This window comes from Amblyraja radiata, chromosome 1 (assembly GCF_010909765.2).
Source record: "Amblyraja radiata isolate CabotCenter1 chromosome 1, sAmbRad1.1.pri, whole genome shotgun sequence".
Taxonomy (NCBI): Eukaryota; Metazoa; Chordata; class Chondrichthyes; order Rajiformes; family Rajidae; genus Amblyraja; species Amblyraja radiata.
This window is the reverse complement of record NC_045956.1, coordinates 158,667,622-158,694,060: the sequence shown is the minus strand read 5'-3', so window position 1 is coordinate 158,694,060 and position 26,439 is coordinate 158,667,622. Positions and strand designations below refer to the sequence as shown.

The following is a 26,439-nucleotide window of genomic DNA, read 5'->3' as shown; positions in this document are numbered from 1 at the left end:
GGTGGAGGGGCAGGCAGTGCAGAGAAAGCAGGGACTCTGCAGAAGGATTTGGATAGGTTGGGAGTGGGCAGAGAAGTGACAGTTGGAATATAGTGTAGCAAAGTGTGAAATCGTACATTTTGGCAGTAGGAATAAAGGTGTGGATTATTTTCTAAATGGGGAGTGAATCCAGAAATTAGAGGTGTAAAGGGACTTTGGAGTACTGGTGCAGGATTCCCAAAAAGTTAATCTGCAAGTCGAATCGGTAGTAAAGAAAGCAAACGCAATTCTAGGTTTTATTTCGAGAGGGCTTGTATACAAAAACAGGGATGTAATGCTGATGCTCTATGGTGCTGGTCAGGCCACATTTGGAATATTGTGAGCAATTTTGCACACCATTTCTGAGGAAGGATGTGCTGGCTCTGGAGAGGGTCCAGAGGAGGTTTACAAGAATGATCCCAGGAATGAGTAGACAATAAACAATAGGTGCAGGAGTAGGCCATTCGGCTCTTCGAGCCAGCACCGTCATTCAATGTGATCATGGCTGATCATCCCCAATCAGTGCCCCGTTCCTGCCTTCTCCCCATATCCCCTGACTCCACCATCTTTAAGAGCCCTATCCAGCTCTCTTGAAAGTATCCAGAGAACCAGCCTCCACCGCCCTCTCAGGCACTCACAACTCTCTGTGTAAAAAATTGTTTCCTCATCTCCATTCTAAATGGCTTACATATGAGCGTTTGACAACACTGGCCCTGCATTTGCTGGAGATTGGAAGAATAAGGGGGGACCTCATTGAAACGTTTTGAACTAGAGGTCGTAGCCTCAGAATTAAAGGACGCACTTTTAGGAAGGAGATGAGGAGGAATTTCTTTAGTCAGAGGCTGATGAATCTGGAATTCATTGATACAGAAGGCTGTGGAGGCCAAGTCATTGGATTTAGTTATGGCGGAGATAGATAGATTCTTGATCAGTAAAGGTGTCAGAAGTTATGGGGAGAAAGCAGGAGAATGGGGTTAGGCAGGAAAGATTGATCAGCCATAATTGAATGATGGAGTAGACTTGATGGGCCGAATGGCCTAACTCTGCTCCTATCACTTATGAACTTATGTAGTGGCTTCCAATAACAGGCTGTCAATGTAAAAAAAGATTCATTTTTTCCTAGTATTTTGTCCTTGAACTAGTTCTATCCATTTGAATCCTTGTTTTAGCGAGCGCTCTTTTGTGTCTGACTTCAAATACTACTTGAAAATTGTATACTGTTTTCTGCATAAATTGCCTTCCACATGTATACCCTGCAAGTTACCGAGTTATGTTTGGATTTTTTAAATGTCTATTATCATCAAAGTAGTTACTTGTGGACTTGTTGCCAGTAGACACAGCAGTATAGATATTCTGCTAAAATATCCCCAAAATATTATCAAAGAACATCTGCAAAAGGAGATATGGCAGATGCTGAAAAAATGATCAAATAATTTTTTAAGGAATGTCCTAGAGGAAGGGATGGCAGAAATGTTTAAGTGTCAGAATTCCAAAGGAAGGTGAATCTTGGCTGACAATGACAAAGTCATTAAAATGAGGGATGAACATGAAGTCAAAATGTTGGAGTGGAAAAGATGGATGGTAATACATGGATGATGATACACCAGATGTAAAGCTGGAGGCGATTTCAGAGAAAGAAACGGATGTGGCTGAGGTGGGCGATTTGGACAATTTGTAATTATAGATGAAAATTTCAATCTTTAACCTATCTCACCCAACCACCCCATCCCTAATTTACCCCTTTCCAACCAAGAAGAAGAACAGCCCAGTACCACACAGGCAGAATGAACAGCTGGAATTGCACAGATCAATAACTGAACTCGGTCTCAATCAATCTTGGACTTATTCATTGAGCAGCAGAGTTCTTGAGTGCTATTGATTTTATACTGGGGATTGAAATGGTAACTTCATCTGCTAGTTAAAAGCAAAGTTGATTCAGTCGACAAATTCATAGCCTTTAGCAGATTGAAAAGAAAGTTCAAATGGTTTTGCTCAAATTACACCATAAAGATGTGATATGGAATTGCAATTCAATATCTGTTATTCTATTAATTCCGTGTACATTATACAACTGAAGAAGGGTCTCGCCACGAAACGTCACCCATTTCTTCTCTCCAGCCGTGCTGCCTGTCCCGCTGAGTTACTCCAGATTTGTGTGTCTATCTTTGGTGTAAACCAGCCACTGCAGTTCCTTCCTATACAACTAACTCATACATGTCAAACATCATCACCATCCTGAAAATGAATTTTTGATTCGTGCTGTTACTCTGCCAGTAAAGCATCTGCTGATTGCTCATCTCTGTAATCTTATTACTTTGATTTTGACGCTAAATATTTAATTGTTGTATTTATGACAGACATTGCATTGTTCTTAATAGTCAGAAGTCATTGCACTTGGGTGGAAATCCTTTCTTAATGTGTTGAGCTCTGGTCGCCACATAACAAGGAGGACGTGGAGGCTTTGACGAGGGTGCAGAAAAGATTTAACAGGGTTTTGTCTGGATTAAAGGGTATTGTTTATAAGAAGCAGTTGGACAAACTTGAATAGTTTTCACTGGAGCATCAGAGCCTGAGGGGAGACCTGATAGAAGTTCATAAAGATGCGAGGCATGTTCCTGTGCTGCACTCTTCTATGTCGTTAGATTTGACTTCCAATCATTTTTTTTTAGGATCTGAAGAATTCAGTCCAGAAAAATTCTGAAATAGCACATCATTTATTGGAAAATATTCCAGCTCATCTTCCAAAGAAAGCTGCAATGAACAGGTAAGCCAAAATGATCTCGACCAAGAATTGTCCATGTGATATAAAATAAACTCTGATTTGTACCACTTTTGCAATATAACTGTACTGACAGTCCAAAAAGGAGCTACCTTCAATGTTCTTCCTTCTCAGAATGGAAAACAAGATTTATTCCATAGTCTCCTGTTCTTAGTACTTCCACTGCTTGAGAAAATGATTATAGATCCTGTTTGGTAATGCTGAAATTTCATGCTGATGCTTGTATTACTAGTAGAATTCCAGGAGTTTAATTTAATAATTGCACTTTGTGATCAAGTGAACTTGCCATTATAATTGTACCCATCTCTATAGATTGCTACTCTGAAGAAATTGCCTCCTCGGGGTCTCTTAAACCTTCAACCCCCCCCACCTTAAACCTATGCCCTTGATTTCTGAACTCCTCTGTATCCTGGGATAAAGACTGCGACCATTCATCTTGCGCCTCTCAGATCTTTTTTGACACGTCATCTCTTGGCCTCCTCCACGCCAGGGGAAAAAGACCCAGCCTCCTTATAACTCATTCTTGTGTTCTGGTAACATCCTGGTGAATCTTTTCTGCAATCTTTCCAGCTTAATGATGTCTATCCTATAGCAGGGCCACCAGAACGGTGCACAAAATGCAAATGTGGTCTCGCCAACTTCTTGTACAACTGTAACATGACATCTCCCAATTCCTGTACTCTATCATCTTATTGATGAAGGCATAGAAACATAGAAAAAAAATAGGTGCAGAAGTAGGCCATTCGGCCCTTCGAGCCTGCATCCTTGCCAAATACTGATTTCTGGGTCAGCGCTTTCAGGTAACTGTATACCTGTGCCCCCTAGGGTTCTCTGCTCTTACACAATAAATGTAGGGCCCTGGAGAGTGTAAGTCCTGCCCTGGTTCGACTTGCCAAAATGTATCGCCTCACAGTTGTCAGAGTTAAATTTCATTTGTCTGTCTTTGGCCAACTCCCTTTTCGATCCAGATCTTTTTGTAATGTTTAAGTCCTAACTAGCCCCTTAGATTTGTTTTTCCGCTTATTTACAGCATGGGAGCCATGAGCAAGGTGAACATTTATTACCTATTACTTATTGTTATTGAGCTGAATCAATAGGCTGATTCAAAGGGCTAGTTAAGGATGGTCCACTCGCTGTGAATTTGATGTTACAGGCAAGGATAAGGGATTTCAGTCAATTAAAAAAAAATCAGGTGCTGGAAATTGGAAATAAAAGCAAAATGCTGGAAATACTCTAACTATTGATATTAATTTATTATTGTCACATATGCCAAGATACATTGAAAATCTTTTTTGAAGATGCGATAGTGGTGCTTGAGAGGCTTTTAGATAAGCACTTGGAAGTGCAGGGAATAGAGAGATATGGATCAAGCACAAACAGATGAGGTCCCTTTTAACTAGGCATGTTCGGTGCAAACATTGTGGGCCGAATGGGCTATTTCTGTGTTGTGCTGTTCATATTATTCAGGCTAATCATTCCATACATGAATACAACAAGTAGTGCAAAAGAGAAAGGAACCAGCAGAAAATATAATGTTACAGCTACACAGAGCATATTGTAAATAAAAGCATAAGGGCTGCTACGATGTAGATTCGGGAATATATCGTTGGCATAAATAGGTATGCAAAATCTGTGGAAAGAGAAACAGCTAGCATTTCCGTTCGAATGACATGTCTTTAATCTGAAATATTAATATTAACACTTCCTATTTCTGCAGTGCTACCTAATTTGTTGAATGTAACCTGCTCTACCTGTTGGCTAGTTGTGGAATCATTTCTTACTTGTCCATAGCAGGATTTAAGTAACATTTAGCTTGGGCTAATAAAGTTGGAGCGGCACAGTGGTGCAGTGTTATAGTTGCTGCCTTACAGCACCAGAGACCCTTGACTATGGGTGCTGTCTGTACAGAGTTTGCACATTCTGCCCGCGGTCTCTGGTAAGAAGAGGCCGACTCGGGAGCTCCATGTCGCGGAGAGAGTTTCAACTGCCCCGACGCAGGAGTTTCAACCGCCTCGACGGGGGCTTTGATCGTCGGCTGCAGGAGCTTTGATCACCCCGACTGCGGATGGTTTGCGGGAGAACAGGAGAAAGAATATTGAACTTTATTGCCTTCCATCACAGTGAGGAATGTGGAATCCACTGTGATGGATGTTTATGTTAACTTTTATGTGGTTGTTTGTCTTTTCCAGTATGGAAACAGGCCCTTTGGTCCACCGAGTCAGCGTTGACTTTTCACTTAGTGGGATGTATGGTAACTCAAATTTCACTGTACCTTAATTGGTACATGTGACAATAAACTGACCTTGAAATCTTGGTCGGATGTTTTTTCTCTGCGTACTCTATTTTCAAAGACATCCAGATTTATAGGTTAATTGACATCTGTAAATTGTCCCAAGTGTGTAGGATAGTGCTACTGTACGATGGTCAACGCTGACTCGGTGGACCAAAGGGCCTGTTTCCATACTGTATCTCTAAAATAATCATTTATCAATTCAAGTCACAGAAGTACAAGATGTGGAATCCCAGGTAATATTCCTCACTCAGCATCACTGAAACATATAAATGTCCATTACCTTTTATCCACAAATAAACTTGTTATGATGTTTCCACACCTAGAATGCTGACAACATTGTAAAAAATACTTTGAGATGGTCTGGGATTTTCAATCCTTTCTCATGAATTGCAATATTGTTGCCTTCTGAGTGGAATGAATCTCGTCTCGTTTTCTGATCTCATTATTGCCAGCTTTCTGACACTTAAGTTATTTGTACCTTGTACCTTGTGGTCATCACTTCCAAAGACTATACTGGAAATTGGACAATTTTATACTGGATAATTTTTACATTTATCAAGCCAATTAACCTACAAACCTGTACGTCTTGGAATGTGGGAGGAAACCGAAGATCTCCGTGAAAACCCATGCAGGTCACGGGGAGAATGTACAACCTCCATACAGACAGCAGCCGTAATCGGGATCGAAATTTGAATCTGTAGCACCGTTGCATTAATCATCTACATTGGTTTCTAACATTTTATATAACTTTGACCATTGATTTGATTACAGTAATGTGGTTAAGTTACTGGAGCAATATCTGAAGGTCTTCATTAGTGGTCCAGAGTTCAAAACCTAGCACAGACAGTTGAGAAATTTAAATTTTGAAGTTTGAATAAATCTTGGAAAAAGGCTAGGGTGACCATTTAATTAACAGATTTTTATAAAACCCCAACATCAGGGAAGGAAATTGTCCTTGCCTATGACTTTTGTCTTTGAAATAGCTTAGTGAGCCACTCAATGGTTAACTTAGGATGGTCAATAAATGCTGAATCATCCCATCAATATAGTAGAGTATAACTTTACCTGAGAACATTCACCCCTGAAATAAATTGACAGAGGGAAAAGCGAGACATATTTCACAATCCTTTCCACATATATGGCTTCCATCCTCTAGCTGCCTAAGTTTTGAGGACCAAGTTGACAACCATCTCCACACAGCTATAACATGAACTCTAGGCTCAAGCACCAAGTATTTCCAAAGTTTTCAACCAAGTTGGCTTCCTATTCATTACCAATTAAGAATAGTAATGATTGGATAACTTAAGGCACTATCTTTATTGAATATTTCAGGCAGAGATGCTTAAGTTTAAAATAGGAAAATGAAAGATGTTAAGCTTTTAAATAAAATATGATTTCTTGAACACTATCATTTGATAACTGACAGCTAAATAATCATAAACGTGTAGTTAAATGTTTTGTTAACTTGATGCTTTTTAAATTTGAATGGTAACCCATTCCACCTCCCTTGTTTTTCTGTTGTGTTTTTTTTTTGCTTTCTTTTTTATTTGTAACTTTCTACCCTCTCTTTTTCTCGCTTTCTATAAAAAATAAAAATACTAGAAGCAGAAGTAATTGATAATGGAAAATTTTAATAATGTATGACTGATGTATATGAAAAGTTTTTTTTCTACTATAATATGTAACTACATTGTATAATATGTCTACTTCTAATAAATAAATAAATAAATAAAAAAGGAAGAAAAAAAAAGAAAAAAAATTTGAATACTTAGGGAAAATTTGGACCCTAATTTTTTTTTTTGGATCTCTTTTAATATGATTAGCTTTTTAACATTTGCTGAATAATTCATGTGTTTCCAGTACAGCAGATCCACAAGATGACAAGGTTAAATGGGATCCTGTTCAACCTCTACCTGAAAAAAAACCTGCCAAACCTAAGCATTCTGTTCATGAAATAGAGTATCTTTTAATGGAGGAATTTAACCACGTTCCTGGGTGAGTTTCTAATCTTTTCTGGCCTGTAACAGTTTTTATAGAGGATCGATTTTTAACCCAAGGTTTCTGGGAATTGCACAAAATGCACTAGACTGAACAACTCAAATATTCTTTGCTGATGCTTTTGTTGTCGACAGTCAGTCTTTTGAGGTATTTTCTTGTCTTTTCATGCATATGTGGTTTGCATGCATACTAGGTTTTTTTTTCTGGTGATGTTCCTCGAGGTGCGATTGAGAATTCCATCGTGGTATTAAGGAATTTAAATTCAAGCCATCAAATTTGAAGTGAAAAGTTATCATTAATGATAACCACAAAACTTGTTTTCTTTTCAAACAGAATCCACATATCCCAATTCAGGTAAAAATATCTCCCATCCTTACTTAGTTTGGTGTATGTGTGATTCCAGACTCATCGTTGTGGTTCGCATCGAATGGTACTCGACGTAATCTTGTACCCTATCCAATTCAAGTGCAAGTTGGGGAAAGCGAAATCATCTTGGAACCAATCTGCTACCTCCATTCCTTTCCCATCTATTTTTCCTGATGTATTGATAGATGTGCACATCACTGGGAACAAGGTGGTGGTACTGCAGGATACTAGTTGCAATTCTGGTCAATGGCACTAGGATTCCCTGTCTTTTGGAGGAGAATTGGCTAATTATAGATGATCAACATTGCTTTGTCTGGGTTAGGTCGCGTCTTACAAATATGATCGAGTTTTCGAGGAGATAACAAAGGTGATGTCAATTTGGATTTTAGTAAGGCATTTGATAAAGTCCCTCATGGTAGGCTGATCCAGAAGATTAAGATGTATAGGATCCATGGTGACTTGGTTGTTTGGATCTGGTATTGGCTGACTCATAGAAAACAGAGGGTTGTAGTGGAAGGAGGTTATTCTGGTTGAAAGTTTGATCAAGTGAGAATCACCTGGCTGTGGTGTCATCTTGGGTGCCTCAAGTCTTAAAGTTGCCAGATTTTTTTTTAAGGTGATGAATTAGAAGAAGCTCACCAATACTTCCAGGTAGAATGAATGGAGCTGAATGTTATTAAAATCTACTGAAGAATTGCTGTGAAGATTCTTGAAAACTGATAATACCTCCCCATATTTTACCAGAAAGCTGTCATTTGATGAATAGCTCAATTAACATTTCTCATTCAAATTGTGAAAAGATGTTGAAGTGAGAGTTTATTTCAAAGTACTTTGTCATGCATGTACACTGAAAGATTACAAGGAATGGGGTAAAATAAAATATTTCCAGTATTTGGTCTTAGGAGGCCTACACTTCCAGGAAAAGTCCATCAAATGCAAGCTGTTATCCAGATTTATTTCAATATCATGTCTTGTGCAGATAAAATTATTTAAATAATTATTTTTGAACGGGAGAGTGTTCAGTATATTTTTTTTATCCTGAGGTCCAGTTAGTGGAAACAATCCTTTGCCCAGACATCATCAGAATATTATTACGCTTAATATTATGAACTATCCAACAGCGGTACTGATTTCAGACATGGCAAGTGTACCATATGTATTTTAGGTCAATGCGTCTGAATGCTGGGGCTTTCTTCCCAGCAGCATTGTGGTAGTACTTTCTCAGTTCAAGAAGGCAGCCCACTACCACTGACTAAAGAGAGATTGAGGTTGGGCAATAAATACTGACCAAGTCAGCAATGCCCACTTTCTGAAGAGTAAATAAATGAATCAAAAAAAATCATAAGTATCTAATTCAATCCATTTAGGTTGGACAAGATCAATAATGCTATTACTTTGTGAAAACAAAATGAAAAATGTTAGATGTCGTTTTAATATACATTAAGAGTTTCAAATAGATTTTGCATATTTCTGCCCTTGATTGCACAACTTAATGTGCGCATGTTTTATATAGTAATCTATTACTTTAAATCTATCTCTTGCCACTTGAACTAGATATTTTGCTGATTTTTAAAAAATCACCTTGTATTTAGATACATGAAAGGTCGTATGACCTATGATCAAATCAACGCTGTCATCCATGAGCTTAATGCCGCTGTCAAAGCGAAGTACAAGATTCTACACCAGCCACTGAAAGCCATGGCTAACATCACCCGTAACCAGTACAATGCTTTTAAACAGCAGGAAACAAAGGAAACCAAAGGTAGAAAATAATTGTACAGAAATGAAATGAATCATCAGGCTGTTATTTATTTTGTTATGCATTGTTTTTAGTTTCTTATTTCATTATTTCAATGGGAAGGGACAAAATTGTCTATTTATATGGAAGTATATTGGCAATATAATTCAATCTTAATGATTCAATTCCCAGAGATTTCCACTTGAGAATATCTTGACAGCTTGAGCTGAAATGCTAACATGAAAACTTCTACTTTATATTAATGATACAAGGAATATTGGTGCACATTACCACAAAGCTGCCACAGCCCAATCTGAGCCGTCTAATAATGTTACTTTTCACTATGGTCTGATTATCCAATGGGCTCCTTCAGTGTATTTTCCTTGAATTATCATAGGATTCATTACTGTTCCATACAACCTCTATTTGACCAAAAATATACCATGTATGGCATTACTTAGTGCTACATTTTTAAATGCATTGATCAGATTTTTCAATAACTAAGGTACCTCTTAGTACATTTGCAATATGTTTAATTAAAATTAATACATTGGTTGTGTAGTTTTCTGATTCCGACTTTTAAATATGGGCACAGTAGTACGGCATGGTAGAAAATTAGACCCTGACACCTGGGTTGAGCCAACAAGACCCGCATAATCATGTGTTGAGTTGGAGGTTGTCAAACTTAGTTTAGTTCAGTCAGTTAGATAGATGCCAAATCCAGGGACAGATGCTCCATGCACTGTCATCCAAATGGGAGTAGAAAGGAACTGAGGTGAAATGCATCCCGGAACTCCACAGAGGGAAGGGGAATGGCTTTGGAGCAGTGATTACAGCAAAACCCACTGAAAGCTTCTGAATTGATGGGGACCTGAAGCATAGCTACTTTGCCAGTAGAGCCTGACCACTTGAAGAAACAAGGGTCTGCAGATGCTACTGCCATGCTCTGTAATGCCTCTCCTCTCTTCCAGTTTTCCTTTCTCCCTCCATACAATCAGTCTGAAGAAGGGTCCCAACTGAAAATGTCACCTATCCATGTTCTCCAGAGATACCACCTGATCTGCTGAGTTACTTCAGCACTTTCTGCCTTTAGTTTTAAACCACCATCTGCAGTTTAATTTAGAGATACAGCGTGGAAACAGACCCTTCAGCCCACAGAGTCGGCGCAGACCAGTGATCCCCGCACATAAACACGATCCTGCACACATACTTATCCTAAGGACAATTTCCTAAGGATAGTCAGGCTCGAACCCGGGTGTCCGGTGCTGTAAGGCAGCAACCCTACCGCTGCACCACCGTGCCGCCCCTAATTTCTTATACAAACAAGGAAATGCAGGTGCTAGTGTACACAATGGGACATAAAGTGATGGAGTAATTCTGGGTCGGGTAGCATCTCTGGAGAACATGGATGGGCGATATTTTGGGTGGGGTGGGGGAAGGCTGAGAGCCTGAGGAGAGGAGAGGCAAGACAAAGCCTGGCAAGTGAGGGGTAGATACAGATGAGGGGAGGATTTTGATAAGCAGATGATGAGACAAAGGCCAGAGATGAAAAGACTAAAGTTCTCAAGTTATAGGAATAGAATTAGGCTATTCGGCCCATCGAGTCTATGCCGCCATTTAATCATTGCTGATCTCTGCCTCCTAATCCCATTTTGCTGCCTTCACCCCATAATTCTTGACACCCGTTCTAATCAAGAATTTGTCTATCTCTGCCTTAAATGTCCACTCAATTGGCCTCCACAGCCCTCTATACCCCCTATACAAATTAACTAGTTCCTCACCTTCTTTCTAAAATAGTGGCCTTTAATTCTGAGGGTATGACCTAGACTCTCCCACCAGTGGAAATATCCTTTCCGCATCCACTCTATCTATACCTTTCATTATTCTGTAAGTTTCAATGAGATTCCCCACTCAACCTTCTAAATTCCAGCGAGTCCAGGCCCATTGCTGTCAAACGTTCATCATATGCTAGGTGTGAGATAAGGATAGAAGAACTGCAAATTATGAAGGCCACTTGATGGGTTGTGGTTTGGGTTGTGTACAAAACTTCTAACTATGCTGTAATGCAGTTGGATTGGCTCTGATAACAAATGACTTCAAGTAAAATTTGCTTTTATAGCTGCTATAAAGATCAACTTTACCTCAGAACCTTACACTGGAGAGTATTATTTCAGTCATTTTAAAATTCCAGCTCTATCAGAAAAACACAAGAAAATAGAAGCTGGGCTTGGCCGCCAGGCCCCTCAAACCTTCCCTATCATTCGATATGATCTAAACTGGCTTCAATTTCTCTTTTGTGCCAGTCCCCAATAGCCTCCAATTCCTTGATCTTTCAAATATTTATCAATCTCTACCTGTTTAATATTTCTAATACTCTGGCTTTGCAATAAAAGTTAAAATGCTGTTCACTTTCGAACATGTCACTCGACATACCGTAATCTACCCCACAAAATCTATAAAAGCTCTTTACAAACATTTTTTTCTGACTCTTTGATGCCATTGCAACATCTACCATTTTTCTTCAACCTGTGTGCATTTTGCCAATCAGATGGCAATTTTTGTTTTGCAAAGTTTTAAGTGATTCACCGAAGCTCTAGCTCTCAAATTCTCAAAAGGTGTGGGACTCCCATCTACCCATCAATTTATGTTGATAGATCAATTAATTTTGTTGAAGTTCAAAGTAATCATCTGTTAAAAGCTCATTTCTCATGCAACATTGCTGCAGTTGCACATTGCACTGGATTATCAAACAGTAACAGGCCGGTTCTATACAATGGCTGTAACCGTTCTCCCCTTCCCCCACCGAAACGTAAAAAGCTATGAATAAAGCTAAACTGGCACATGAGCGTGCTGAAGGAATTGACATTTTTAAGTGGAATCTACTGAATCGTCAGCTCCAACAGCTTCCCTTTGACTCTCCTAGGTCCTACTGCTCTTACGGTTGCCTCCAACCAAGCACAGGACTGACTCGCTGTGTTCTGCTGCTTTTCCCCCAATGCTAACTTTGCCACATCTCCACCCCCCTCCTCCCCGTTGAGCCCTCATTCTCCTTCCATACCTCCCTTGGGTCCCCGTTTCTCTTCCCCCTCAGAGACTGGACCTGACCCCAGCCCTTGTCATGTTTTCACCATCACCCTCAACCTCTCTTTTCCCCTGCTGGCCTTATACCGTCTCTGGACCTTTTTATTTTCAACTGCTGATGTGACATTAACTATGCTGACTTCTCCACTGAACACACCCTATAGCTCATTGAGTAACCATTCGGATATTGTTATCAAGACCGTAGGCAAGGGAGGTACTATTGTAGTTTGGTAGGCTGACCTCTACCATCCTGAGGTCAGTTGCCAACTCTCGGACACCTCCACATAACTGCTTCTTGTCCATGACACCACGGATGAACACCAGGCCACAATCTCCCAGACTATTACCAATCTCATCACCTCTGGCAATTTTCCCTTCCACAGTCTCCTACCTACAGAGCCTTTTTCTATCCCCTTCCCAAAATTCACCAGCAAGACTGCCCTGGCAGACTCATTGTTTCTATTCCTGCACTCCTGCCCCCACAGAACTGATCTCCAACTACCTTAATTCTATCTTGTTCCTACACCGCCCCCACCATCCAGTTCCTTACATCTAAGATGTCTTTCGCATCCTTCAATACTTCAATAACTTTCAATTCCTAGCCTCAACCCCTTTGCCAGATCTTTACCGTGAACATTCAGTCCCTTACACCTCCATTCCCCACCAGGAAGGTCTCTGAGCCATCCGGTTCTTCCTTGACCAAAGACCTAATTGGTTTCCAACTATGAAAATGCTCACCTGTCTGTCAGAACTTGTCCACACCCTCAAAAATTTCTCTTTTGATCCCGCATCCTGATTCGAAAATTGTTTATCCATTCCTTCCACAAAATGCTGCCTGACCTGCTACACCAGTACTTTGTGTTTTAACCAAGATTCTAGCATTTACAGTTCCTGTGTCTCCATCGACTAAATCTTGTCTGTTCTTAAGTCTCTTTGGGTTGCTTATAAGGTATGCCTTTAACCATTTAACCAAATGAATCATTTGGATTGCAGTAACAGGATGGGTCCAAGTCAGCATGGATTTACGAAGAGGAAATCTTACTTGACAAAACTTAGAATTTTTTGAGGATGTAACAAGTAAAATGGATAAGGGAGAGCCTGTGGATGTAGTGTATCTGGACTTTCAGAAAGCCTTTGATAAGGTCCCACACATAAGATTAGTGGGCTAAATTATAGCACATGGGATGGGGGTAGGGTATTGACATGGATAGAAAATTGGTTGGCAGACAGGAAACAAAGAATAGGAATTAATGGGTCCCTTTCAGAATGGCAGGTAGTGACTAGTGGGGTGCCGTAATACTTGATGCTGGGATCGCAGCTATTTACAATAAATATTAATGATTTAGAATGGTAGGTAGAAAAAAGTGCTGGAGAGACTCAGCGGGTGCAGCAGCATCTACGGAGCGAAGGAAATAGGCAACGTTTCGGGCCAAAACCCTTCATTAGGAAAAGAGGAAGTGCAACGTGACCTGGTTGTGCTTGTACATCAGTCACTGAAAGTAAGCATTCAGGTACAGCAGGCAGTACAGGGCCCTGGTGAGACCACACCTGGAGTATTGTGTGCAATTTTGGTCTCCTAATTTGAGGAAGGACATTCTTGCTATTGAGGGAATGCAGCATAGGTTCACAAGGCTAATTCACGGGATGGCAGGACTGTCATATGATGAAAGAATGGAACGACTGGGCTTGTATTCACTGGAATTTAGAAGGATGAGAGGGAATCTTAGCGAAACATATAACATTTTTAAGGGATTGGACACGCTAGAGGCAGGAAACAAGTTCCCGATGTTGGGGGAGTCCAGAACCAGGGACCACAGTTTAAGGGGCCTGACGGGTAAAGCAGATGGGCTTAGGGCCTGGATAGGTATGAGTGACTGGGACGTTGTAGCCATGACTGAAACCTGGTTAAGAGAGGGGCAGGACTGGCAGCTCAATGTTCCAGTGTACAGGAGCTTCAGGAGAGACGGGTGAGGGAAAAAGAGGAGGGGGTTTGCATTGTTGGTTAAGGAGGATGTCACGGCTGTGTTCAGAGGTGACATTTCAGATGGTTCGTCGAGTGAGGCTATATGAGTGGAGCTAAGGAACAAGAAAGGGATGATCACCTTGTTGGGGTGTACTACAGACCCCCGAATAGTCAATGGAAATTAGAAGAACAAATGTACAGGGAGATTGCAGACAGCTGCAGGTCAAATACGGTTGTTGTGGATGGGGATTTTAACTTTCCCAATAGAGACTGGTAAAATCATAGCGTGAAGGGTTCAGATGAGGTGCAATTCCTCAAAGGTGTTCAGGAGAGTTTTCTTAAACAGTATGTGGAGGCCCCCACAAGTGAGAGGGCAACGCTGGATCTAGTATTGGGAAATTGGAAAGGGCGAGTTAATGAAGGGTGTGGAGGAGCCTTTAGGGACCAGTGACCACAGTTCGATTAGGTTTAAGATAGTTCTGGATAGGGACGGAGGGGGTCCATGTGTTAAAATTCTCAACTGGGGTAAGGCCAACTTTGAGGCGAATGGGAGAATATCTCGCTTTAGTTGACTGGAGCAGGTTAATATAGGGGAAAGGAACATCGGCCAAGTGGGATGTTTTTAAAAGTATACTGAAGGGAGCTCAGAATGTGTACGTCCCCGTTAGAGTAAAGGGCAAAGCAGGCAAATGTAAGGAAGCTTGGCTGACGAGGGAAATTGAGACATTAGTCAAAAACAAGAATAATGCATGGGACATCTCAGGAATCAAAGCGATCACCTCTGTGTGGAGCCACAGGAGATGAGACGGTCCTAAATGAGTATTTCAACTCTGTATTTGCTGAGGAGAAAGACAGGAGGACGGAGGAAATTGGAGCAGTCACTGGAAGTGTCTTGAGAGCAGTCAGGGTTACTGTCGAAGAAGTACTGAAGGTACTGTCATGTTTGAAGGTTGACAAATCTCCAGTGCCTGATTTGATATTTCCAAGGACATTGTGGGAAACTAGAGAGGAAATTGCGGGAGCCCTGGTTGAAATTTACGAGTTGTCCTCAAATACAGGAGAGGTACCGGAAGACTGGAGGATGGCAAATGTTGTACCTCTTTTCAAGAAGGGCTGCAGGGAATATGCTGGGAACTTTAGGCCAGTGAGCTTAACATCTGTAGTTGGTAAGTTACTGGAGAGTACTCTGAGGGATAGGATATACAGGCATTTGGATGGGCAAGGGCTGATTAGGGATAGTCAGCGTGGTTTTGTACCTGGGAGGTCGTTTTCACAAACCGGATTGATTTTTTTTGAAGACGTGATCAAAAAGGTTGATGAGGGCAGAGCTCTCAGATGTTGCGTACATGGACTTCAGTAAGGCGTTCGACATGGTAGACTGGAAGGTTAGATCGCATGGGATCCAAGGAGAAATAGCTGAATGGATAGCAAATCAGCTCCATGGAAGGAAGCAGAGGGTAATGGTGGAAGGTTGCTTCTCAGACTGGATGCCTGTGACCAGTGGTGTGCCTCAGAGTTCGATGCTGGGCCCTTTGTCATCTACGTCAATGATTTGGATGATAATACACGGGGCAAGATTAGCAAGTTTGCTGATGCTACAAAGGTTAGTGGTTTTGCAGATAGTGAGGATGGTTGTGAACGGCCAGATGGATGGAGGATTGGTTGATGGAATTTAATACAGAGAGGTGTGAGGTGTCGCATTTTGGGACGTCGAACAAGGGCAGGCCCTACACGGTAAATGGTAAGCCTCTGGGGAGTATTGTAGAGCCGAGGGATCTAGAAGGAGAGATGCATGGTTCCTTGAAGGTCGAGAGCATGTCAGACAAAGCGGCAGTGAGAATGACCTTTGGCTGGACTTGGTGAATCACAGGTAGAGCAGGTATAAAAAAGGGTGCATACAACACTTTAGCTGTCTTTGAGAGCAGGTCGGACAAAGCAACAGTGAGAACGACCGTCGGCTGGACTTGAGTCTTGAGTGCAGGTTTAAAAAGAAGGCAAACAGCACTTTAGCAGTCTTTGAGTGCAGGTAGGACAAAGCAATACTTCCAAGCTCATCCAAGAACGGGGTACTGATTGGGGATGATCAGCCATGATCACATTGAATGGTGATGCTGGCTCGAAGGGCCAAATGGCCTACTCCTGCACCTATTAGAAACCTATAAAATAGGTGCAAGAGGAGGCCATTCAGCCCTTCGAGCCAGCACCGCCATTTATTGTGATCATGGCTGATCGTCCCCTATCAATAACCCGTGCCTGCCTTCTCCCCATATCCCTTGATTCCACTAGCTCCTAGAGCTCTATCTAACTCTCTCTTAAATCCATCCAGTGACTTTGCCTTCACTGCCCTCTGTGGCAGGGAATTTCATAAATTCACAACTCTCTGGGTGAAAAAGTTTTTTCTCACCTCAGTCTTAAATGACCTCCCCTTTATTCTAAGTGTGGCCCCTGGTCTGGACTCGCCCAACATTTTTCCTGCATCTAGCTTGTCCAGTCCTGTTATAATTTTATGTTTCTATAAGAACCCCCTCATCCTTCTATACTCCAGTGAATACAAGCCTAGTCTTTTCAATCTTTCCTCATATGACAGTCCCGCCATCCCAGGGATCAATCTCGTGAACCTACGCTGCACTGCCTCAATCACAAGGATGTCCTTCCTCAAATTAGGATACCAAAACTGTACACAATACTCCAGATATGGTCTCACCAGAGCCCTATACAACTGCAGAAGAACCTCTTTACTCCTATACTGAAATCCTCTTGTTATGAAGGCCAACATTCCATTAGCTTTTTGTTTCCTTCTGTTGTCCTATGAAAATTTTCCAATCCTCTGGCTTCCGGCTACTCTTTGCTATGTTATACATCTTTTCTTTTAGTTTTATTCTATCCCCAACTTCTCTTGTCCGCCACGGTTGCCTCCTACTCCCCTTAGAATCTTTCTTCCTTTTAGGAATGATGTGATCCTGCGTCTTCCGGATTATGCCCAGAGATTCCTGCCATTGCTGTTCCACCGTCATTCCTGCTAGGATCCCTTTCCAGTCTACCTTGGCCAGCTCCCCTCTCATGCCTTCATAGTCCCCTTTGTCTCTTGTCTATTGTCTATCAGAGGAAGGAAGGTTAGGAGTGAGTGTGGGGATTTGCTGAACAATTAGATTGGAAGATTGGTAAATTGGACAATTAGGCAATTTAGCATCTGATATAAGCAAGACTTGCTCAAGGGGTGCGGCCCTGTCGAGGGAAGTGACTTGTGAGAAAAGTGCGAGTCTTTGGCTGCGAGTCTTGCCCTGTGAGAAAAGTGCAAGTCTTTGGCTGCGAGTCTTCGACGAGGAGGAAGGGAGGACGCCACACCAAACGTTGGAGAGGAAGAGACAAAAGAAGGAAACGTCAAACAAGCTGATTCAGTGTGATGTTTGCAGGATGTGGGAGGTCAAGGACACTGCTGGTGCCTCTGGCTGCTACAAATGTGACAAGTGCATCCAGGTACAGCTCCTGAAGGACCGTGTTGGGGAACTGGAGAAGCAAGTGGATGACCTCAGGTTCGTCCGAGAAACTGAGTCATTCCTCGACAAATCCTACTGTAAGATTGTTATACCTAAGGTACTGGAAGAGAGAAGGTGGGTGACGGTGAGAAAGGGAAGGAAACATGGAATGCAAATGCCCCCGGGTGTTGTACCTCTTGAAAACTGTTTCACCCACTTAGAAGCTGTCAGGACAGAAGATTTTAACACACTGAGCGGCGGACTGGCTTGCGAAGCAAAAAGTGCTGTTGAGCCAAAACCAAAGAGGCCGACGTCAAGCAACGCCATGGTAGTTGGAGACTCCATTGTGAGAGGTACAGACAGGGGTTTCTGCGGCAACAGACGGGATTCGAGGATGGTGTGCTGCCTCCCTGGTGCCGGGATTCAGGATGTCACAGACAGAGTGCAGAAAATCTTCAAGGGCAAAGGTGAACAGCCGGAGGTAGTAGTGCATGTCAGCATAAACCATGTCGGAAGGAAGGGAATGAATATTCTGCAGCGTGACTTTAGAGAGCTCGGAAAAATGCTGAAAAGCAGGACCTCCAGGGTTGTTATCTCCGGTTTCCTTCCAGTTCCTCGTGCTGGCGAGAGCAGGAACAGGGAGATACGGGACCTGAATGTGTGGCTGAGGAACTGGTGCAGGGGGCAGGGATTTAGATTCTTAGACCACTGGGATCTGTTTTGGAGTAGGGGGGAACTGTACAAAAGGGACGGGTTGCATCTTAACAGGTGGGGGACCAGCATTCTGGCAGGCAGGTTTGCCACTGCTACACGGGTGGTTTTAAACTAGATAGGAGGGGAGAGGGATAGTCAGGGACAGAGTTAAAGGAAAAGAGAGTAAAAGGATAGTTAATGACCCAAGAATTAATGTGAAAGATAGCTCACAAAGGGATAGGAGAGCATGGCCAAGTGTAATAGGAATTGATGTGAAAGGTGAGATGCGTAACGAATTAAAAGTATTGTATATGAATGCGCAAAGTATAAAAAGTAAAGTAGATGAGCTTGAGGCTCAGAGGTTGGTAGATATGACATTGTGGGGATTACTGAGACTTGGCTGCAGGAGGATCGGGCCTGGGAACTTAATATTCAGGGTTATACATCCTATAGAAAGGACAGGCAGGTGGGCAGAGGAGGGGGGTAGCTCTGCTGGTGAGGGATGGAATTCAGTACCTTGCGAAGGAAGACATAAGGACTGACGAGGTAGAGTCACTGTGGATTGAGTTGAGGAATTGTAAAGGCAAGAAGACACTAATTGGTGTTATTTACAGACCCCAAATAGTAGCCCGGATGTAGGGTGTAAGTTGCAGCAGGAGTTAAAACTGGCATGTAACAAAGGTAATACCACTGTGGTGATGGGGGATTTCAATATGCAGGTAGACTGGGAAAATTAGGTCGGTTCAGGACACCAAGAAAGAGAGTTTGTAGAGTGCCTCTGAGATGGATCCTAAGAGCAGCTTGTAATGGAGCTGACCAGAGAAAAGGCAATTCTGGATTTAATGTTGTCTAATGAACCAGATTTGATAAGAGAACTTGAGGTAAAGGAACCGCTTGGAGGTAGTGATCATAATATGATTAGTTTTAATCTGCAATTTGAGAAGGAGAAGGTTAAATTGGAAGTGTCAGTGATGCAGTTGAACAAAGGGGACTATGAAGGCATGATGACAATTAAAGTTGAATCTGAATCTGAATCTGATGAGAGGGGAGCTGGCCAAGGTAGACTGGAAAGGGATCCTAGCAGGAATGATGGTGGAACAGCAATGGCAGGAATTTCTGGGCATAATCCGGAAGACGCAGGATCATTTAATTTAAAAAAGGAAGAAAGATTCTAAGGGGAGTAGGAGGCAACCGTGGCTGACAAGAGAAGTTAGGGATAGAATAAAACTAAAAGCAAAGAGTAGCCGGAAGCCAGAGGATTGGGAAACTTTCAAAGGACAACAGAAGGAAACAAAACGGGCAATACGGGCTGAAAAGATGAAGTACGAGGGGAAGCTGGCCAGGAATATAAAGGACAGTAAAAGCTTCTTTAGATATGTTAAGGGAAAAAGAGTAGCAAAGTCAAATGTGGGTCCCTTGAAGGTAGACACGGGTGAAATTATTATGATAACAAGGAAATGGCAGAAGAGTTGAACAGGTACTTCGGATCTGTCTTCACTAAGGATTAGATTAGATTAGATTAGATTAGATTCGTTTTATTGTCATTCAGACCTTTCGGTCTGAACGAAATTTTGTTTCCCTGCAGTCATACATATAATTTAAAAAATGACGAAAACACACAATCAACACAAATCCAACATCCACCACAGTGAGTTCACCAAACACCTCCTCACTGTGGTGGAAGGCAAAATCTTAAAGTCTCTGTCTCTTCCCTCCCCGTTCTCCCTCTGCGCCGAGGCGACGGTTCAAACTCCGCGGGTGGTCGCTGCCTCCGCCACAGCTTCGGGGCCGAGTCGGGTCTCCACTGCTGCCGCCGCTGCTGCTGCCGCCGCTACAGCTCCAGGGCCGAGTCGGGTCTCCACCGCCACCGCCGCTGCTGCTGCCGCCGCCATAGCTTCGGGGCCGAGTCGGGTCTCCACTGCCGCTGCTGCCGCCGCCGCTACAGCTCCAGGGCTGAGCTGGGTCTCCACTGCTGCTGCCGCTGCTGCTGCCGCCGCTACAGCTCCAGGGCCGAGTTAGGCCTCGGCGCAGATGGAGACGGGGACGGGGAATACGACCGAAGAAAAAGTCGCATCCCCCGAAGGAAGAGACCAAAGCATGTTTCTCCCACCCACACACACACACACACACAACTTAATAAAACAAAATTAACTAAAACATGACAAGTAACAAAACGAAAGAAAAAAACCCAGACGGACTGCAGGTGGGCCGCAGCTGTTAAGCCAGCGCCGCCATCTTGAACACAAGCAATCTCCCAGATGTACTGGAGGACAGATGATCTAAGGTGGTAGAGGAACTGTAAGAAATTTTCATTAGGCGAGAAATAGTATTGGGTAGGCTAATGGGACTGAAAGATGATAAATCCCATGGGCCGGATGGTCTGTATCCCAGGGTCGTCAGGGAGGTGGCTCTAGAAATAGTGGACGCATTGGTGATCATTGTCCAATGTTCAATAGATTCAGGATCAGTTCCTGTGGATTGGAGAATAGCTAATGTTATCCCACTTTTCAAGAAAGGAGCGAGAGAGAAAAAAAGGGAATTACAGACCAGTTAGCCTAACTTCGGTGGTGGGAAAGATGCTGGAGTCAATTATTAAAGAGGTAATAACGGGGCATTGGGATAGCAGTAAAAGGATTAGTCCAAGTCAACATGGATTTGTGAAAGGGAAATCATGCTTGACTAATCTTCTGGAATTTTTTGAGGGTGTGACAAGTAAAATGGATGAATGGGTGCCAGTGGATGTAGTGTATCTAAACTTTCAGAAAGCCTTTGATAAGGTCCCGCACGGGAGACTGGTGACTAAAATTAGAGCACATGGTATTGGGGGGTAGGACATGGATAGAAAATTGGTTGGCAGACAGGAAGCAAAGAGTAGGAATGAACGGGTCCTTTTCAGAATAGCAGGTAGTAGCGAGTGGTGCCGCAAGGCTCGGTGTTGGGGCCGCAACTGTTTACCATATATATTAATGATTTGGAAGAGAGAATTAGGAGCAACACTGGCAAGTTTGCGGATGACGCAAAGCAGGGTGGCAGTGTGAACTGTGAAGAGGATGTTAGGAGGTTGCAGGGTGACCTGGACAGGTTGAGTGAGTGGGCAGATGCATGGCAGATGCAGTATAATCTAGATAAATATGAGGTTATCCACTTTGGTGGCAAAAACAACGGGGCAGATTATTATCTCAATGGGGTTAGGTTAGGTAAGGGGAGGTGCAGCGAGACCTGGGTGTCCTTGTACACCAGTTACTAAATTGGCGATGCAGGTACAGCAGGCAGTGAAGAAAGCTAATGGAATGTTGGCCTTCATAACAAGAGGATATCAGTATAGGAGTAAAGAGGTTCGTCTGCAGTTGTATAGGGCTCTGGTAAGACCACATCTGGAGTATTGTGTATTTATAGAAACATATAAAATTATAAAAGGACTGGACAAGCTAGATGCAGGAAATTTTTTCCCAATGTTGGGCGAGTCCAGAACCAGGGGCCACAGTCTTAGAATAAAGGGGAGGCCATTTAAGACTGAGGTAAGAAAAAACATTTTCACCCAGAGAGTTGTGAATTTGTGGAATTCCCTGCCACAGAAGGCAGTGGAGGCCAAATCACTGGATGGATTTAAGAGAGAGTTAGATAGAGCTCTAGGGGCTAGTGGAATCAAGGGATATGAGGAAAGGGCAGGCACAGGTTATTGGTTGGGGACAATCAGCCATGATCACAGTGAATGGCGGTGCTGGCCTGAAGGGCAGAATGGCCTCCTCCTGCACATATTTTCTATGTTTCTACGAGTTCCAGGTAGATAAGGAGATCAAAAAGATTTTTGGCACTTTGGCCTTCATCAGTCAGAGTATTGAGTATAGAAGTTGTGAGGCCATGTTGCAGTTGTATAAGTCATTGGTGAGACCGCATTTAGAATATTGTGTTCAGTTCTGGGCACCATGTTATAGGAAAGATATTGTTAAGCTTGAAAGGATTCAGAAAATATTTACGAGGATGTTGCCAGTACTAGAGGGTGTGAGCTATAGGGAGAGGTTGAGTAGAGTGTGTCTCTATTCCATGGAATGCAGGAAGATGAGGGGAGATCTTATAGAGGTGTATAAAATCATGAGAGGAATAGATCGGGTAGATACAGTCTTTTGCCCAGAGTAGGGGAATCGAGGACCAGAGGACATAGGTTCAAGGTGAAGGGGAAAAGATTTAATAGGAATCCGAGGGGTAGCTTTTTCACACAAAAGGTGGTGGGTGTATGGAACAAGCTGCCAGAGGAGGTAGTAGTTGAGGCTGGGACTATCCCATCGTTTACAAAACAGTTAGACAGGTACATGGATAGGTCAAGTTTGGAGGGATATCGACCAACGCAGCAAGTGGGACTAGTGCAGCTGGAACATTGTTGGCCAATGTGGGCGAGTTGGGCCGAAGGGCCTGTTTCCACACTGTTAGCAGAGAGTAGGAGTAAACGGGTACTTTTCAGAATGGCAGGCAGTGACTAGTGAAGTACCGCAAGGCTCAGTGCTGGGTTCTCTCTAACTTCTACAGGTGCACAGTCGAGAGCATACTGACCGGTTGCATCGTGGCTTGGTTCGGCAATTTGAGCGCCCTGGAGAGGAATAGACTACAAAAAGTAGTAAACACTGCCCAGTCCATCATCGGCTCTGACCTTCCTTCCATCGAGGGGATTTATCGCAGTCGCTGCCTCAAAAAGGCTGGCAGTATCATCAAAGACCCACACCATCCTGGCCACACACTCATATCCCTGCTACCTTCAGGTAGAAGGTACAGGAGCCTGAAGACTGCAACAACCAGGTTCAGGAATAGCTACTTCCCCTCAGCCATCAGGCTATTAAACCTGGCTCGGACAAAACTCTGATTATTAGCAACCACTTTCTGTTATTTGCACTACCAGTTTATTTATTCATGTGTGTATATATTTATATCATGGTATATGGACACATTTATCTGTTTTGTAGTAAATGCATACTATTTTCTGTGTGCTTAAGCAAAGCAAGAATTTCATTGTCCTATACAGGGACACATGACAATAAAACTCACTTGAACTTGAACACTTGATATTAATGATCTGGATGAGGGAATTGAATGCAAAATCTCCAAGTTCGCGGATGACACGAAGCTGGGGGGGGCAGTGTTAGCTGTGAGGAGAATGCTGGGAGGCTGCAAGGTGACTTGCATAGGTTGGGTGAGTGAGCAAATGCATGGCAGATGCAGTATAAGGTGGATAAATGTGAGGTTATCCACTTTGGTGGCAAAAACAGGAAAGTAGACTATTATCTGAATGGTGGCCGATTAGGAAAAGGGGAGATGCAACGAGACCTGGGTGTAATGGTACACCAGTCATTGAAAGTAGGCATGCAGGTGCAGCAAGCAGTGAAGAAAGTGAATGGTATGTTAGCATTCATAGCAAAAGGATTTGAGTTTAAGAGCAGGGAGGTTCTACTGCAGTTGTACTGGGTCTTGGTGAGACTACACCTGGAGTATTGCGTACAGTTTTGGTCTCCTAATCTGAGGAAAGACATTCTTGCCATAGAGGGAGTACAGAGAAGGTTCACCAGACTGATTCCTGGGATTGCAGGACTTTCATATGAAGAAAGACTGGATAGACTCGGCTTGTACTCGCTAGAATTTAGAAGATTGAGAAGGGATCTTATAGAAACATACAAAATTCTTAAGGGGTTGGACAGGCTAGATGCAGGAAGATTGTTCCATATGTTCAGGTAGTTGAAGCCAGTTCATTGGCTATATTTAAGAGGGAGTTAGATGTGGCCCTTGTGGCTAAAGGGATCAGGGGGTATGGAGAGAGGGCAGGTACAGGATACTGAGTTGGATGATCAGCCATGATCATATTGAATGATGGTGCAGGCTCGAAGGGCCGAATGGCCTACTCCTGCACCTGTTTTCTATGTTTCTATGTATCACTCTGACTCTAATAAGGGGTAGGCCATTTAGAACTGAGATGAGGAAAAACTTTTTCACCCCGAGAGTTATGAATTTGTGAAATTCTCTTCCTCAGAAGGCAGTGGAGGCCAATTCACTGGATGCATTCAAAAGAGAGTTAAATAGAGCTCTTAGGGCTTGCAGAATCAAGGGATATGGGGAGAAGGCAGGAACAGGGTACTGATCGTGGATGATCAGCCATGATCACATTGAATGGTGGTGCAGGCTCGAAGGGCCGAATGGCCTACTCCTGCACCTGTTTTCTATGTTTCTATGTATCACTCTGACTCTAATAAGGGGTAGGCCATTTAGAACTGAGATGAGGAAAAACTTTTTCACCCCGAGAGTTATGAATTTGTGAAATTCTCTTCCTCAGAAGGCAGTGGAGGCCAATTCACTGGATGCATTCAAAAGAGAGTTAAATAGAGCTCTTAGGGCTTGCAGAATCAAGGGATATGGGGAGAAGGCAGGAACAGGGTACTGATCGTGGATGATCAGCCATGATCACATTGAATGGTGGTGCTGGCTCGAAGGGCCAAATGGCCTACTCCTGCACCTATTTTCTATGTATCTATGATTCATATGTTCTGCTCTAGTAAAACGTCTTTAAGATGGTGCTGGGTCCATGGTTGTCAGCTACAATACATCAACTTCATTTATGGATCTCCATTCTTTCCATGGATCCAGAGGTTTAAAAATGCTTTTCTTTTTGCTTTTAAAGGTCAGTATTTCTTTGTAGAAGCTGACATAAAGGACTTCACACGTCTTAAAGTTGACAAGAAACTTCAGGGAATCTTCAGTATTCTGCGACATTGCCACCGATTGCGGGAAGTCCGGGGAAATCACCTTGTGCGTTATGTGCTACTTTAAGGCAATTGTGAATTACGTTGGTATTCTTTGGGCATATGAATGCTAAATATTAAATGAGCAACATGGCAATCATATTGCAGCGAGGAAAATGTATTAGCTTTATTATTGTTTCTCTCCCAGCGATATCCCAGTGTCACACATGACTTTAAAGGTTCGTAAAACTAAAATCTACCCTGAATAATCTCTTTCCACAGTTCCTTTATAATTTAAGACAGTTTGAAGAAGCGGTCTCAAGTCCATAAAATCCAATCTAAGTCACACAAGCCTTGACAAAAGTTGGCAAATATGTGCAAATGAAGTAAAAAATATAATTTCCTAATTATGTTTTAAATGGATAACGCAAGATTCAATTGCTACCTCAGAGTAGCAAAATGCAATTAAGTAAAAGGGTAGTTAATCTTGTGTTTTGATGGCCTGTACGCTGCATGTAAACTGAATTTATAATTAGTATGCTGAAATTAGTTTTGTTGAGATATGTTCCTTAATGTAATTCCAGATATTTTAGCGAGCTACAATACCTGATTAGATTATTTTAAAATTCTGTTGCTCACTGAACAAAATTTAGTTACACTGTGTGGTATTTATATTTTTATGAAACATACATGTTATTCATCCATATTTTGACAGCTAATAATTATACAATCAGTATAATGAGCATTAAATTTTATTATGAAATTAGAAGTGAACCAGATTTGAGCACCTGCATTGGTAATGTGAAAGCCCTCCTGGTGTCAATAATTCAATTTTTGGATTGTCTTTCGGCCTTCTCCATAATTTGGCTAGCCAGCCCAATCCCCAATAAGACATTCTGTCTGAAATCAGTCGGATGAAGGGTCTCGACCCAAAACATCACCCATTCCTTCTCTCCAGAGATGCTGCCTGTCCCGTTGAATTACTCTAGCATTTTGTGTCTACCCCCAACAATTCATGTCAAGCTTTATAAAAGAATCAGAGGTGCTCGGGTCATATGGGACAAGCTTATAGCCGTGGGCATTTTTCTAAATAAATGTATTTGTCAACAGTGTTAAGTGTTTAATTGTCATAGGTACTGCCAATAGCTCAATGAAATTCTTGCTTGCCTGCAGCTTAACAGGCTTGTTAATGGAAAACACACAAATAAATAGTTTGTCAGTAATACCATAAATTAATAACAGTAATTTGTTTAAGAAGCAGTTAGACAGGTACATGGATAGGACAGGTTTGGAAAGATGTGGATCAAGCGCAGGC

At 42.4% G+C, this 26,439-nt stretch overlaps 1 protein-coding gene across 1 annotated transcript in view; it reads left to right on the top strand.

The window, feature by feature from the left end:
- Positions 1-26,236, top strand: part of ska1 (spindle and kinetochore associated complex subunit 1) — a 34,228-nt gene extending 7,992 nt beyond the window's left edge. The window contains exons 4-7 of the mRNA XM_033033524.1: positions 2,688-2,782; positions 6,951-7,085; positions 9,047-9,216; positions 25,064-26,236. Coding sequence (XP_032889415.1) covers positions 2,688-2,782; positions 6,951-7,085; positions 9,047-9,216; positions 25,064-25,212 — 549 coding nt within the window. The 3' untranslated portion in view covers positions 25,213-26,236. The remainder of the gene's footprint in view (positions 1-2,687; positions 2,783-6,950; positions 7,086-9,046; positions 9,217-25,063) is intronic.
- The last annotated feature ends 203 nt before the right edge of the window (positions 26,237-26,439 follow it).